At 40.7% G+C, this 14169-nt stretch overlaps 1 protein-coding gene across 2 annotated transcripts; it reads left to right on the top strand.

Moving 5' to 3' along the window:
* Positions 1-1317: 1317 nt before the first annotated feature.
* Positions 1318-13033, top strand: GHITM (growth hormone inducible transmembrane protein). Of its 2 annotated transcripts, none has more exons than XM_050899208.1 (9): positions 1318-1386; positions 2881-3040; positions 4687-4786; positions 6081-6192; positions 7534-7675; positions 8765-8873; positions 9992-10180; positions 10744-10915; positions 11767-13033. In XM_050899208.1, the coding sequence occupies exons 2-9, from the start codon at positions 2912-2914 to the stop codon at positions 11852-11854; spliced, it is 1041 nt and encodes a 346-aa protein (XP_050755165.1). In that variant the 5' UTR covers positions 1318-1386; positions 2881-2911; the 3' UTR covers positions 11855-13033. The 2 variants fall into 2 exon arrangements, with proteins under 2 accessions (XP_050755165.1, XP_050755166.1); XM_050899209.1 differs by lacking the exon at positions 1318-1386 and adding an exon at positions 2638-2670.
* Positions 13034-14169: the final 1136 nt, after the last annotated feature.

Genomic DNA, 14169 nt, shown 5'->3' on the forward strand with positions numbered 1-14169 from the left:
TGGAAAGAAGCTGCCAATATAGAATTAGTTTAGCCAAGAGAGGAATGTTTAGCCCCTGGAAGGGCTGGAGTGCCCTTGCAAGGCTCTGCCCAAGGCAAGGCTAGGATTATGACTGGGAGCATCCATTTCTGTAATTTATGTACACAACACTGTACTTTGTGCTTATCTGGCACGCGCACACCTGCCTTAAAGCAGCTAATACATCCACATGGAAGAGAGGTAAGAAGTTAACAAAGGGGGAGCTTTACCTCCCAGTTCAGACTAGACTGCTCTGCCATAAAGGGAAGGAAATGGAAAGGTCTTGAACTTTCTGACACCCTGAGAAAGGCAAGACTTAAATTCAGATGCACCAAGTGGCACAGGTGACAAAAAGGCCACGAGCAGGGCCAAGGCAGGGAGACACAGGCCACGGACCACCACGATGGAGCCACTGTCGCTGCGGCCACCGCAGCCTGCTTGGATGCACTCGCTGCCAAACCTCTCCTCCCTGCCATTTTAAACTCTGCGTCAGCAAACGGAGCGGCTGACAAAATGGAGGAGGAAAGCGCAGACAGGAAGATGGATTGTTACACTCCCTGGAGGTGAAGTTAACTTGGGAGGCCTCGCTCGGGTATTTTCACACAGCTCATGCCACCTGCTGGCAAGCAGCAGCAGCCGCTGCCTCGCAGGCCGGGCGGCATGCAGGCCCGCGGCCCAGGCCGGCCAAGCCGCCTCCGGGCAAGCGAGGCGGCCCTCCCTGACCGGCCGCGGCGATCCACGAGCCGGGCACCTCTCTCTCTACATGTGTGCACCGAGGGCGCCGCGGTTAAAATCTCCGGGGAGCTGGGACTTCGAGACCGTCATCTGCAGAGGCCAGGCCGGCCGCCCACAGCTGGCCCCGCGGCGGGCAGCCTCCTCTCCCCTCACGGAGGGGCGCGGGCGGCACGGGGTGTGCGCCCCCGCTCGAAATGGCGCCGCGGGGGCGCGGCGGCGGCGGGTGAAACCGCTGCTGGTCAGCGCTGTTCGCCCTGTGGCGAGGGCGGCGGCTCTCCTCCGCCTCCCGGTGGGAGCGGCAGCCGCACCGCGGGCAGCGCCTGATTTACGGTCTGCGACATGCACAGTTGCGTAAGGCAGAGCCCGGCTTCAGGTGGCTTCCAGAAGCTTCCCTGCCCTTATTAAAGATGGCTTCGGCGCCCGTCCCGGAGGCTGCAGAGCGTCATTTCACCCGGCCTCCTCGAGCCAATGGCGCTTGCGTGCTCTGGAGTCACGTGGGGTGAGCGAGCCAGTCACCGGGAGCGCGCGGAGCAGCCTGACGTCACTTCTGCTCCTGACGCGTCGTTCCGGATTTGCGCGTGCGGTGCCGGAGCGGGGTCGGTCGGGCTGGGCAGGCGAGAAGCGGCCACGCAGGTGCGTGGGGGCGGGCAGGCGTGGGGCGGCTGCGGGAGGGGGCGGCCGGGGCCGCAGGTGTCACGCTGGGGCGCAGCGGCGGGGCTGGCGGGGGGCGGGAACGGGGTCCAGGCCCGGGCCGAAAGCGAGTGAGGGCCCGCGGCCCGGCGCAGGCCTGAGGTGGGCGGTGGCCGCCTCCCTGCCCCCTCCGGGGTCCTCGCCGCCCTGGCTAGGCTGGAATGGGTTTCCTCCTGCTTTGGTGCAGCAGGGGTTTCGCAGCGTTTCCTTACTGCTGTATTTGGCAGTTAGTGCGTTGGAATGTTGATGGTGTTTTGTTTTCTCGTTAACGCTTTGCTGTTGTTCATCCTTGTTCTTAATCTAGTGCTTGAAGGTCTCTTGCTTCAAATATCAGTTTCAAAAAAATAAAAAAATCACAGAGTTGTCACTGTAAGTTCCTGTAGACTGTATCATCCCAGTGGAAGAGTGGGGTTTAGTGGCAGAAACAGCATGTGTCTCTGAAAGTATTTGTGTTTCTAAAAGCAGGATTTCATAGCTGACCTTCAAAGCAAAGTGACTTTTTCTAGCAGCAGGATTATTTTCCTACTTTCACTTCTTTGTGGTTAATGTTAGTGGTCCAATGCTGTGGGTGCTCGTTTCCTACACGTGTTTAAAGTTATCTTTATTTAGAGCACTCTTGAATTATATTGGATGCTGTACACGTAAGTTATGAACAGTTGTTTGAAAAAACGTATTGGTAGTTGGGGCGTCTTGTGATACCAGAGGTTGTATGTAGTCATAATGTGCAACTACAAGGACTTGAATGTTTTTTATGTGTAACGCATGCGCTATTTGTGGAAGTAAGCTAGTGGTTTTAATACTACCTATAGAATACACAGGCTGGTGCCCGCTTATGCTGTCGATTTGCCCACGAGTGGCGTCATTGTTCTCTGGTCAAAACTGCGCAAGATGACCTGAACTTGTGTTCTGGGCTGTGACCTTGACTGAATGCTATATCCATAAAGCTAATTAATTCTTCAAAGGATAGCTTAAAATCTCTCTCAAACTTTTTCCACCACACGTGTTATGTTGTTTACTCATTTGGGTTTATACTTAGCTGAAGTTTTGTGTAAATTTGGAGCATCTTTTTGAACACTGGTTTGGAGGGTAGAGTAGTCATGCAATGTTATGTCTCAAAATGGAAGTTAGTTGCCAAAGTAACTCAAACATAAGTGCATAAAGGGTCTTGATGTAATTTATATGTACGAAAAGTAGTATGTGCTCACGTTTTCACGTAAGTTGTGAGAGGTAAGTCTCTGATGGAAATGGGAGACAAATATAGATAGAACGGAGTTAAACTGCATATTTAAGAGGGTTCTGGTTCTTATTACAGTACTCTAGTGATAATACTATTTCTGTTATAGGCTGCAGTGTAGCTCAGAATAAGTAGTAAGCATATCTTGTTGTCTGAAAACCACATAACAAAAAAATAAAGCATATTTTCTCGTGCACTTGCAGGAACACAGTGTATTAAATTATCTAAGCAACCATGCTGGCTGCGAGGCTAGTATGCCTGAGGGCATTATCGTGCCAGACTATCCGCCCCACCATTACTCAGGCTTCCCCAGCTTTGAGGAACTCCAATATAAAAGCATACAGGCTGTGGCAGCCTAACCAGGTAAGGTAATTCTCTTTCTAATGGTTCTGACTGCTGATACTTTGAAGGGTTGAGTGTTTTGCCAAAAGAATCGCTTTGCCTGAAGTACCTGTTTTGAGTGATCATGAGCCTTCTGCTTGTTTGAGGTACCTGCTCTAATTTACTGAAGGAAGAGTGTTACTCAATCGAAAAACCAGGATTTTTAAGAGCAATTGAAATAATATCTTGTGTTCCAATGACTATTTCCCCATTGAAATTATGGGAAAAAAGAGCTTAAAGGAGGTAGGTAGTGATGGATAAGCCTTACTACGTAAGGTGGGAGGAGCAGAAATTCTTGTCTGACCATCTCCTAGCTCCCTGTTTCCAAGTAAGAGTCTTAAATATAATATTAAAGTAAAAACTTTCTTTCCAAAGGCTTTAGTCCCAATATGTGTTTAGAGCTGTAGCCTACATTGGAGCAATTTCTGAACTGTGACAGGACTATCCTGGGTCTTACCAGCAATTTTTAAAACTGGATGTCATTATCCTAACACACTGTCTCTTTATTCTTCATTGAGAGAAGGTGTTTCATTTTTGCTTTCTGTCCAGGTAACTCACAGCTGTTAGGAGGCATTGCTGTTTTGTCGTCATTTTGGTGAAAGTGCCAATGGCAAATTCTTCACCTTCTTTGTGTTTTCCTCTTAAGCACAGAAAACTATTTTAAGTGTCCTAAGTTTGTAGGTGTGTTGGGGGGTTTTTTTGTGTGTGCGTGTTTTCTTCTTGTGGTTGTTTTTTTTGTTGTTCTTGTTTTTTGTGCGTGGTGGTTTTATTTCTGTGAGGAGTGCTACATAATTACAGTGTTGGGCTAGATTTCATTAGCTGCAAAACACAACAGAACTGAAGTGCTCTGGTAAACTTCCTGAATTTTATTGCTCTAATGGCTGATGATAGCAATACTTGTAGATTTCAGGTTTCAACGTTAAAACAAACTCACAGCTTTGAGTGAGCCTTTGGTGGCTTAGGTGCCTGTATAATAATTTAGAAATTCCTGGAAAAAATGGTAAGGAAACTTGAAAAGTTGTTTCTGAACTTAAATACAAGTTTATTCTGTGTTGCTCTTGCAGCTTACTCAGACTTTGAGCAGCATGCTGTATTTATTTGGAGCTTGTCAGCCTTAAAAATCTTAAGGCCTTCATTCAAGGTTGGCTCTCTAAATCAAGGCTAGAGTTGAAAGCAAAGATTTTGTGCTGCTTTTCCAAATTTAGTGTCTGTAAAGTATAAGTATTGTGCAAGAAGTTTTTTTTACATAGAAGCGTTTATGTAAAGAGTGTTTTCACATAGAAAGCAAAATAAATTTTTACAAAATAAAAAAGTACAGAGTATGTTTTTACATTTAAAAAAAAGCCTTATGGCCTTGTTTAGTACAGTAGGACTGGAGTAGACAAAATGCAAACTGTAAACTTCAGCTTCTGAAATTCACTGTATTGGTTCTGTACTTCTAGAATGTGTGAATTTTATTCATAAAGCTTCCTAAACTTTAACGTTTAGCTGTTTTCCTTGAGCATAGTTGCTTCATGTCTTTGGGAGGTAAGCACAGATAAATAAGAAACTGTAGTAAGTAAATTGATAAGAAAAGTCTTCTATTTTATTTCATTGAATCTTTCTTATGTTATTTCTAAATCTAACAGTGTTATGCCACCAGAGTAAGAACGAGCGTAAGGCGTGGAAAAATTGGCCAGGAAATTAAAGAAGCAGCATTTGAGCCATCTGTAGAAACGGCACTTAAAGGTAGAGTAGCTCTGCTTTAAATACTGAGAATCTTTGACGCTTAACTTAAAACTTCCTTGAAGGAATCTGTTTCTTTCAAACTGTTAAAGAGACTGAGAACGTTGTTTCATGTGTAAGTTTGCTTAGTGATCTTCCTCAAACAACAGGAGATAGTTTGTCTGCTTGTCTTTCCTTGTAAAGTTTAAAGCTGCAAATATGTCACAGTATAGAGAAATTTCTTGTTGTCTCTACCTGAAGCTGCTGTTGAGAACTATTAAGTCAAAAGCGGTTGTCTCTTAATGGAGACTTGGTTGTAGATATTAAAAAATATGCTAACACTTGCTCTGTTACATCTACTTTGTATACTGTTTAAAGGAAGGATTTTTCTACAGCATGTACAGTTAGCAAAAAAAAGTTTCTGGTGCTACAGTTACTTAAGGCATTGGCTTACGATGCTTGCTAGTACATCTAGTGTGGATTGTAATTTCAGTGGATTATAAAGGGATTTTTTTAGATAGCAGTGTTCAGCAGAACAGACTTGTAAATGTCCTATAATAGCATTGAATTGACAAATGGAATATATGTAGATTGGCTAGATAGTGTCTTGGCTATCACACAGTAGGAAAAAGTGTAGCCTTAAAGAGTTCTACAACTGAAGGTATTTGGTTTCAGGTGCTCTTACTTCAGTTATAACAATATTTTATGATTGATACTTATATTTGTAGCAGTAATCTGATATGTGGCACACAGGCAGTATGTCTAAAAATCAGACAGTAGAAACCGATAGTAAATCATGCGTTGTTGCCCATGAGCTTTGGAAATCCCTTTTTAAACTGATTGGGATCTAATTGCTACCAAAGAGCTCTTGAAGGAGCAAATATTAAGGGCAGATGAATAAGAGGAAAGGACACAATGTCTAGTTTTTCTCCTGTTTTATAGCGAGTTGGATAGTGAAATGGTATACTAAATCAGCTGACAGGTGAGCTCTTCTGTTAGAGAACCTGTTTACTGGTTTTGTGTTGGAATTCCTGTCACTGTAATGAAGTTCAGTAGACCTGGCATGTTACTAGCTGGTCTCTTATTTCTTACTCTGTTTTAGGAAACTACGTTTTATTGGTAGGCTGAATTTATAGAGTTTTTTACATGTAGCTCATTGAGAACTGGTAACGCAGTGACTTGAAGTTAAGTGGAGCTTTAAGAAAGAAGCCTAACATGGATCAGTTATTGCAGATACAACAAAACTCAAGTGATGATGTTAGTAACTATACAAGAAAAAGCATTCATGAGAGTGTGGATTTTTTTTTTCTTTATACAGCTGATCGCCTGGGGAAATTTATTGTTGCTGGAGGGGCTGCTGTTGGCCTGGGGGCCCTCTGTTACTATGGAATGGGCATGTCCAGTGAGATTGGAGCTATTGAAAGAGCTGTGTAAGTAGGATGGCTTACTGTTTTTAAGTAAAGAGTACGTTCAGCAAATCTTCCTCCTCTTTATATCTGACTCTTCTTTAGCTGGTATCACCCAGTGTATACACAGCTTACATTTTTTTTTTTAACCTCTGGACACAAAGCCCTCGCCTCTGGCTGTGCGGGATTTTAAAGCATATAACTGAAAGCGAAATTTAAATTACATAAGCTTAAATGAATATTGACTGAAGTGAGTTCCTTTGTTTTGCTAAATTTGAGATTTATTTATGAAGAGTATATAAATATGTCTTGTGAGGTGTGCCTCAGATAATTTATGAAGGGTAGTCTTGTGTAAAACATATTGTTAAGACTACTTTGCCTGGTGTTCCTGTGAAACTGTTCATTAAACTTTAATACAGCATGTTGGAAAGAGACTCTCCTTTGAACAGATTACTTATCTTGGTATAAGCCCTGCTCTAATACATGTGTTTTGCTTAAAACTTTGGTGTATTGCTTTTTGGCCAACAAAAACCTGACTGTGATGGCAAAACCATATAGTTACTTAAACTTAAAAGGTGGTTAGTGATAAGTATGGGCTTGGGAGAAATGAGTGCTGGAGACGTTTTGCTTTACTTTGCATTTATATTTGGAAGTGACCATCTGCATTCATATTGAATGCTTGCCAGCTGTATCTATAAGAAGCATTTCATTGATACAGCTATCTGTAATTTTTCTCTCCACGAGCCTTGAACTAATGGGTCAAAAGAGTAAAATGGGAGAAAATGTGTGCGCTATGTTTAAGTTTGGTGTTAGCAGGGAAAGCTTCCTGTCCGTAGTATGACCGAATCATACTGCGGAAACTCCCATTCACATCTGGGTCTGTTGCTGTTGTTAGAGCTCTCAAAATGACGTTCGTTTCTTGTGATGTCAGATAATCATGTGCACAGTGACTCAGCAATTTGTGAGCTGCTCACAGGCTACTTAGTGCCCAGTACACATTCTGTAGACGTTTTTCCTTAAACCAGTTTGTTATATATACACCATTCTCTGTTTTTCCATAGTTAAAAAGCATTCATTATTCTGTTTCCTATGTATTCTTCCTCCTTAGAATTGAACTATAATTAGCGTTATTTGTAATTTTCAGTGTTTCTAGGAAGTTATGTTACACTGGACCAGCAAGATTTAAAAGTTCAGCCCCCTGTTGTAACGTAAACTCATGGCAGAAGTTGCTAGACCATGCCATTATTATGAAACCTCCTTTATATCCATAGCTATGAATATATTTAACAGCTGGATTGTGATTTTAGTTGGTCTTTGTTCTGATACTGGTAATTGCACAGCTGTGTATGACTGCTTATTTTTCAGTATTTGGCCACAGTATGTGAAAGACAGAATTCACTCTACTTACATGTACTTTGCGGGAAGCATTGGCTTGACGGCACTGTCTGCTGTAGCAGTAAGCAGATCTCCGGCACTCATGAGCCTTATGACAAGAGGCTCCTGGCTGGTAAGCTTATGTTATAAAAATAAAAACATTTACTGAGAAAAGACCCCAAGTGTGATGGTTGATATAAAAAATGTAAAATGTATACTACTTGGTGAAAAGTAAGGCAAAACTTCACTTACACTAGTGTCGTTATCCATAAAGACTACTTAAGTATCCTAATGATATTTTGTGATTTAAGATTTGGTGATTCTAATTACATGCTGATATGCACCTTCTATACTTCTTTGATAGTTTGTCAAAGACAAACTACATGAGAAAAAAAATGTTGTGCTATCCTTACTAGCTATATGCAGGTAAGAACCTGTTATAAGTAGCCATCTGAGGCTAATGATGCTATTTGTATCGCTTTCTAAAAATGGAAACTAAGGTCTCTATGCATTCTTACTCCTCCCTGTGCTCTTCTGTATAGCTCTTTGAAAGCTGTCTCCTGTTTGCCAAGGCTGAAATGATACTGGTAGGCAAATCATCGAGGCAAACTGCTAACAAAATGTATCTACTTAGTACATATTCAGTGTGTTAAGTGGAGCGGAGCGATAATAGTTAAATGCCAACGCCTACATAATTTTACAGAGATTGATTTAATAATGCATCCTTGGTGATAAACCGAAGTTGTACGTTTCTGACCAGTTTGCTAGCTGCTGGATGATTCTGCTCGGAATCATCAGTAAGAGGAGGCAATGAGGTTTAAAAATCATTGGTAGCAAAAGCATGCGAACTGAGTATTGGCTTTGGGTGGAGAAATGTACAAGAAAAAAGTAAGGCTAACATTTCAGGTACCTTAATGAGGATTAGAGTAAGGGGCGGAACCATATGTTTTCCTTCTCTTACCTTACACAACTGAGAGATTGTTGCCATCTTACCACTAAACTTGGATTCCTAGAAGACTGAGTAAAAGTAAAATGGGAATTAGTGCAAGCTAGGATCTGCCAAGATTTGACTATAACCTTACAGGAGTAAAATTGACGAACGCTCCAGTTATGAATTAGGTTGCTCTTTTCAGAGTTACGCTATTGACTTTTAGACTAGGAGGTTAGAACAGAGACCATATGTCTTAATGCTAACTTAAGCTCTGTAATGCTGTTTTTACAGGCAATAGGTGCAACTTTTGCAGCTATGATTGGTGCTGGAATGTTGGTCAGGTCCATATCCTACGAAAATAGTCCAGCAGCTAAACACTTGGCTTGGATGATGCATTCAGGTACGTGATTTTAGTGTTCATTATAGAGATGTTTGTGCTTCAGTGTGACCGGATTCTTACTTTAACAAAACTTTGACTTTAAGGTAAATTTTTATATACTGCTGTAGGAGAGTTAAGATGTTTCAGAGACCAATGAGAACTCCTGAATGTAAGGAAGACTTCTTAAGTGTCCTTAACACAACTCTTAATATTTTTCATAATATTCTAAAAGTCATGCTCAAGTTAGACTTGAGATATGTATATGCCACGTTGGATAGAACTAATTGGTTTCATAGCTGCTTTGGTTTCGTGACTGCCTGCTAGCACTATAGCTTCTGTAAGCGCTATTGCCTACACTTACAGTTCTTTAGCTGTACAGGATAGGAAAGTATTTGAAAACTTGACTGGAAAAATGAGATTTTAGTAGTAAACTGCAGCTTCTTAGAGACATGTTCCCATCAGGTACGTAAGCTGCGAGTACAGATCAGTTTCTCACTAACGATACCTACTTCAAATAACAACGGCTATCGTTTTTCAAAACTGTTTTGCCAGAAATAATTTATGGTTGAGGAAGGACATGTGAATGTTAGGCACTGGAATCACATTTGCCTCTCAAGAGCTAACATTTCTGCCAAGAAGAAATTGTGTTTATTTTAGTGATTGTTATTAAGTTAACCTAATGTGATAGTAATGGACTAGATAGAGGTTTCATGCAAGACTTTAGCAAAAAGTCTGACTTACTTGCCTAACTAATTATTGTAGCAGAAATCTGTTCTGCTTTTCAGTGTTGACTACTCCTGTGGCTATTATGTAGTTGATTAGTACGTGCTCAGTATCTCTTACCAGCTCTGTTTTGAACCGATCAATATGTTGACTTTTGTTAGTCTTTCTTCCAAAGACCAGGTCCCTGAAGTACTCTACAGAGCTAGATAAAAGTAGGTCATGGAATTTAAGGTTGCCAATTTATTGTGCTCCCTTCTAGACAGGTGCACAATCAAGTGTGTTGGTATTTTGTCATGTAAGTAGGTTAGTTTGAGCCATGTTATCTGACTGGAAAAAAAATAAAATTGTTTTGCAACAGTTCTGGTAAAAATACCTACCAAATCTTATGGGTGTTGTTTTTGTTTTCCTTTGGCTAGGTGTCATGGGTGCAGTGGTGGCTCCTCTAGCCTTCTTGGGTGGTCCTTTGCTGATCAGAGCTGCCTGGTATACAGCTGGAATCGTTGGAGGGCTCTCAACTGTGGCCATGTGTGCTCCAAGTGAAAAGTTTCTGAACATGGGAGGACCACTTGGAATAGGCTTAGGCTTTGTTCTTGTCTCTTCAATTGGTAAAATACTGTTTTAATACTGCTAGATAAAGTAGGTTATAAACTTAAGCTGCTAAGGTGTAGCTCACGTTTAATTGCAGATTGGTCCGTCCGGTTAAGATTTGCCTTAAATAGTCCTTGCAACTAGCACAGCAGAAAATAATCTGTTAAATTTGTTCTTGAAAACAAACATAAAGTTACAGTTCTGGCAAGTGTTAGTTGTGGCTTGTATTTGGTGGTGCCAGTGACTAGGGAAGACAGTAAACGTGATCTTAGTTCTTGATCCGCTTGTTCTTCTTCTTCCCTATGTGTCTCTAGGCATTGTTGTAGTCCTAGGGACAGAAGTACTTTCACATGAAGAAAAGTACACGTGATTCCCTAGGGTGTTCAAAATTACTGGATCAGGTTGTATATGTGACATCTTCGGCTCATGTATTAAAGCTCTTGGTATCAAAAATGCACCACAAATTGAGAATTGAGTACTCACTGAAAAACGTGTGCTACAGTAACTGAAGTTTGACCCAACTCAGAGCAGCAGATACACATAGTAGCTTTCTTTAACACTATTGTACATTCGTTTCCAGGATCCATGTTCTTGCCTCCTACTTCTGCTTTTGGTGCTGGCTTGTATTCAGTAGCTGTTTATGGTGGATTGGTACTCTTTGGCATGTTCCTGCTCTATGATACGCAGCATGTTATCAAGCGTGCAGAAGCTATTCCGTATTACGGAGTAACAAAATATGACCCAATCAATGCGTAAGTATTCTGTGTTAACACAGCTGATCTCAATGTCTGTTTAAGAATTTGCTTCAAGCTATATCGAAGTTAGCTTTAAAAACAGCCAGACCTTTCATTTACTGTTCAAAAGTGTATTGCTATTAAATGTGAAGAATCACAGAGTTTAAAAATACAATGCGAAAATAGCTAGTGGAGTTAAAACTGAAACCATCTGCCTGAAATGAGAGAAACAGGATTGAATATGTGGTATTACATGCTTCCAGCAGTACTTTCTAAAAAGTATTTTTGTTTTCCAAAGCATTGCTGGGAGAATTTGTAGCTGCTTTCTGAAAATACCTGTCAATATCAGCTGAGACAAAAAAATGTTAACTCTTTCATAGTCACTTAATATTCGCTAGTCTTTGTCACTAAATAAAAAAGCTTCAATAGTGTGATAGATAGGGAAAGAAGGATTAATTGACTCTCAGTAAAGACCAAGTCTGACTAATAAGTAACTTGCTTGTAAATGTTGTCTGTCTGATCTTAAGTGAATTGTTTACCTCCTTGATTCTGGTTTCTTAAAATAGAATAATACTGACCTTTTTCAAAATTCTTGGAGATAAACAGGTAAAAGTACAGTATAAAAGCAGAGGGCTACTGTATAAGAATGGTATACTGTCTGTTAAGACTTCTGGAAGTAGCTCCTGCTGGCGGAGATGGTAGAACAAAAATACAGTGGTTTTTTGACACATCAAGCACTGAGGACAATCATAGTTGGGTTTTGTTACAGATGCTTCATGAAGGCTTTTAAAAATGAAGTATAATGGTGTGAAACACCAAATAATACTATTTCTGTTCAACAATATTAACTTTGATTTCCTGTTTCCTAGGTGTATGGGTATCTACACAGATACACTGAACATCTTCATTCGGGTGGCCACCATGCTTGCGGGTGGTGGAGGTGGCAGGAGAAAGTAAACCGAGACTCCTCTTTGCAGCTGTCTGACAGCCTACCTAGTGCACATACTAAATAAAAATTCATGGTTACAAGCAGTTTTGCTGCAAGTCAGAAGTTTAAAGCATTTCAGCGTATTGTTTCAGTGCAATGTGATTCAGACTTAATAGTTTTTCTTCAAACACTTTCCAGCTCTGTGTTTAAAACAGTGTGAGCTGCTTCTGATTGTACATTATTTTGGGAAGTAAATTATTTTTAATATATGGGTAAAATAGTCTATCTGCTTTTTAATGGGTTTGACAGCAGTTCAACTTTTACTTTCTTTTTTTTACTGTTACTGCATAATAAAGGAAGTAATTTCTAAACTGGTATCCCCTATGCAGATAGGGACACAAGCTGCTTCATGAAATGCTGTTGAGATGCATTAGTTTTCAGTTAAGATTGCATAAATGATATTTTAGTGACATATTAAGAAGAACTGAACAAATTGGATATGGCACTAAATGCAGTAATGACTTCTGCCTGGGCAGAAATTTCAGAAAGGTGTAAGCAATTGTCAGAAGTGCATTGGATTTGACAGGTGAGGTGACCAAAAAGTATAAAGGAGACAAGATGAGGAAACTATGTGGCATTTGTCCCAGATGAACCTCAGTCTCTTTCTGGAGTACACATGAGAACTCCTTGCTTCAATGTTGACTGGATATAATAGCTAGATTCTTTCAATACTAGATTTATCAAACTGTTGAATAGCAATAGAGGTGTGTCTTTCTTCCAGTGACTAAATTTCAGTGTTGTGGATGAAGACCCGTCTTTCAGAAGAGTTCCTAATGCTCATCTCTTACAAGCTTGTACAATTGACCCGGAGAGAGGGAATTGAGGATGGCCTGCTGTAAACCCAAGTATCATAAATTTACCGTACTGTTGTATGCTTTAGTCTGTTTCTAACTCTTCTCCAAATTGGTATGTTTAGCTTGGTCTAAAAGAAATGTTCCCTATCACTGAAAGTGATTTGACATTAAGAAATTTATGCTTGCCAAACTCTATTGCTATATGTTGGAATAAAAGGTGAGTTCTTGGGTGCAAGACAGTTTTGAGCTAATGTCAACAACTCAGCTAATGTCAACAACTCAGACTTTCAATTTCTGGTAAATAGGCTATGTTTATGTATTAACTTGTGGAACAATAAAATTCTAGCCTCACAAGCTGACTACTCTCACTTTCCCTGTGTTAATAGAAATATTTTAGTACCCCTGCACTAGTAACTTGGTGAAGAGTACTATAAATATTTTTTTGGCTACAGTTTCCTTTGTAAGAGAGTGCATATTCCTCTCAAAAAATCCGCAAAGATGATTTCCAGTTTCACTGGCTAGCATCTTTTTGGGGATGTTTCCTAGACGGAAGATGCTGATCTACACTTGCTTCAAGTTGTTCTATTAGTGTAACCTGTTGGCTACTGACTATAGCTAGTGTTGCTTTTATGTCTGTCGTATACTGTAGTATTTTCAGTCTCTTCAATCATATGGAAGAAACAGTGGATTGTGAAGAACCTTGGTGTAACTCCTTTGTGCCCAAAGATTATATGGCACAATCTAGTTCCTGGCACTATTGCAGCTGAAGGAAAACTTAGTACTTGGAAGAAATCTCTGGGTCATGTCAAGTGTAAGTAGCCTGTTTAGAGGGTTTTATCTTTTTAAGCAATTTCATATGCTTAATAGATTTCTACATACTGTTTCTGTGGCTGAACACAGCAGTATGCTTCTCAAATTCTGAAATCTACAAGGAGCTGTCTTGCAACAAAATTCTAATATTTGTGCCTGTAATAAAAGAAAACTCAGGTAAAACTCTTTTTGTCTAGATTCTGAGGACAAGGTTTTAGAGGTTGATTATGAACCAAGAGAGGGATCCTGGACTGTTTGAAACAGTAAGGTGTAGAACATAACACCTTACTTAAGGGAGGTGTTTGCATGGAAAGTGAGACCAACAGGAAGATGTAATAACCTTTTAAGAAGAACCAGGCCAAATGAGTGCTCATGCTTCCTCAGGCACTATTTGTGCTTAGTCTTCTGAAAAGGTGTGGCTTGATTCCTGTGGATGAGATTATGTCAGCTAGTTAGTGCTATCTAGCGTGGGCCTCCAAAAAGGGAAAAACAAGAGTTGTTCCTTTACCTTTCAAGTCCTAAGTGAAGCATTAAGATTTATCTTACTAAGACAGTTCTAATTTGGGGAGGGCTGAAAATCTAAAATGTGGTAGTGTGATAGGCACAAGAACAGGTGCCCGTTTTTTCAGGGAGAGCATCTGTGCGAGAGCTGTGCTGGCTTACTGTCAGGCTTCTCTTGG

This window comes from Gymnogyps californianus, chromosome 6, assembly GCF_018139145.2.
Source record: "Gymnogyps californianus isolate 813 chromosome 6, ASM1813914v2, whole genome shotgun sequence".
In the NCBI taxonomy this organism is placed as follows: Eukaryota; Metazoa; Chordata; class Aves; order Accipitriformes; family Cathartidae; genus Gymnogyps; species Gymnogyps californianus.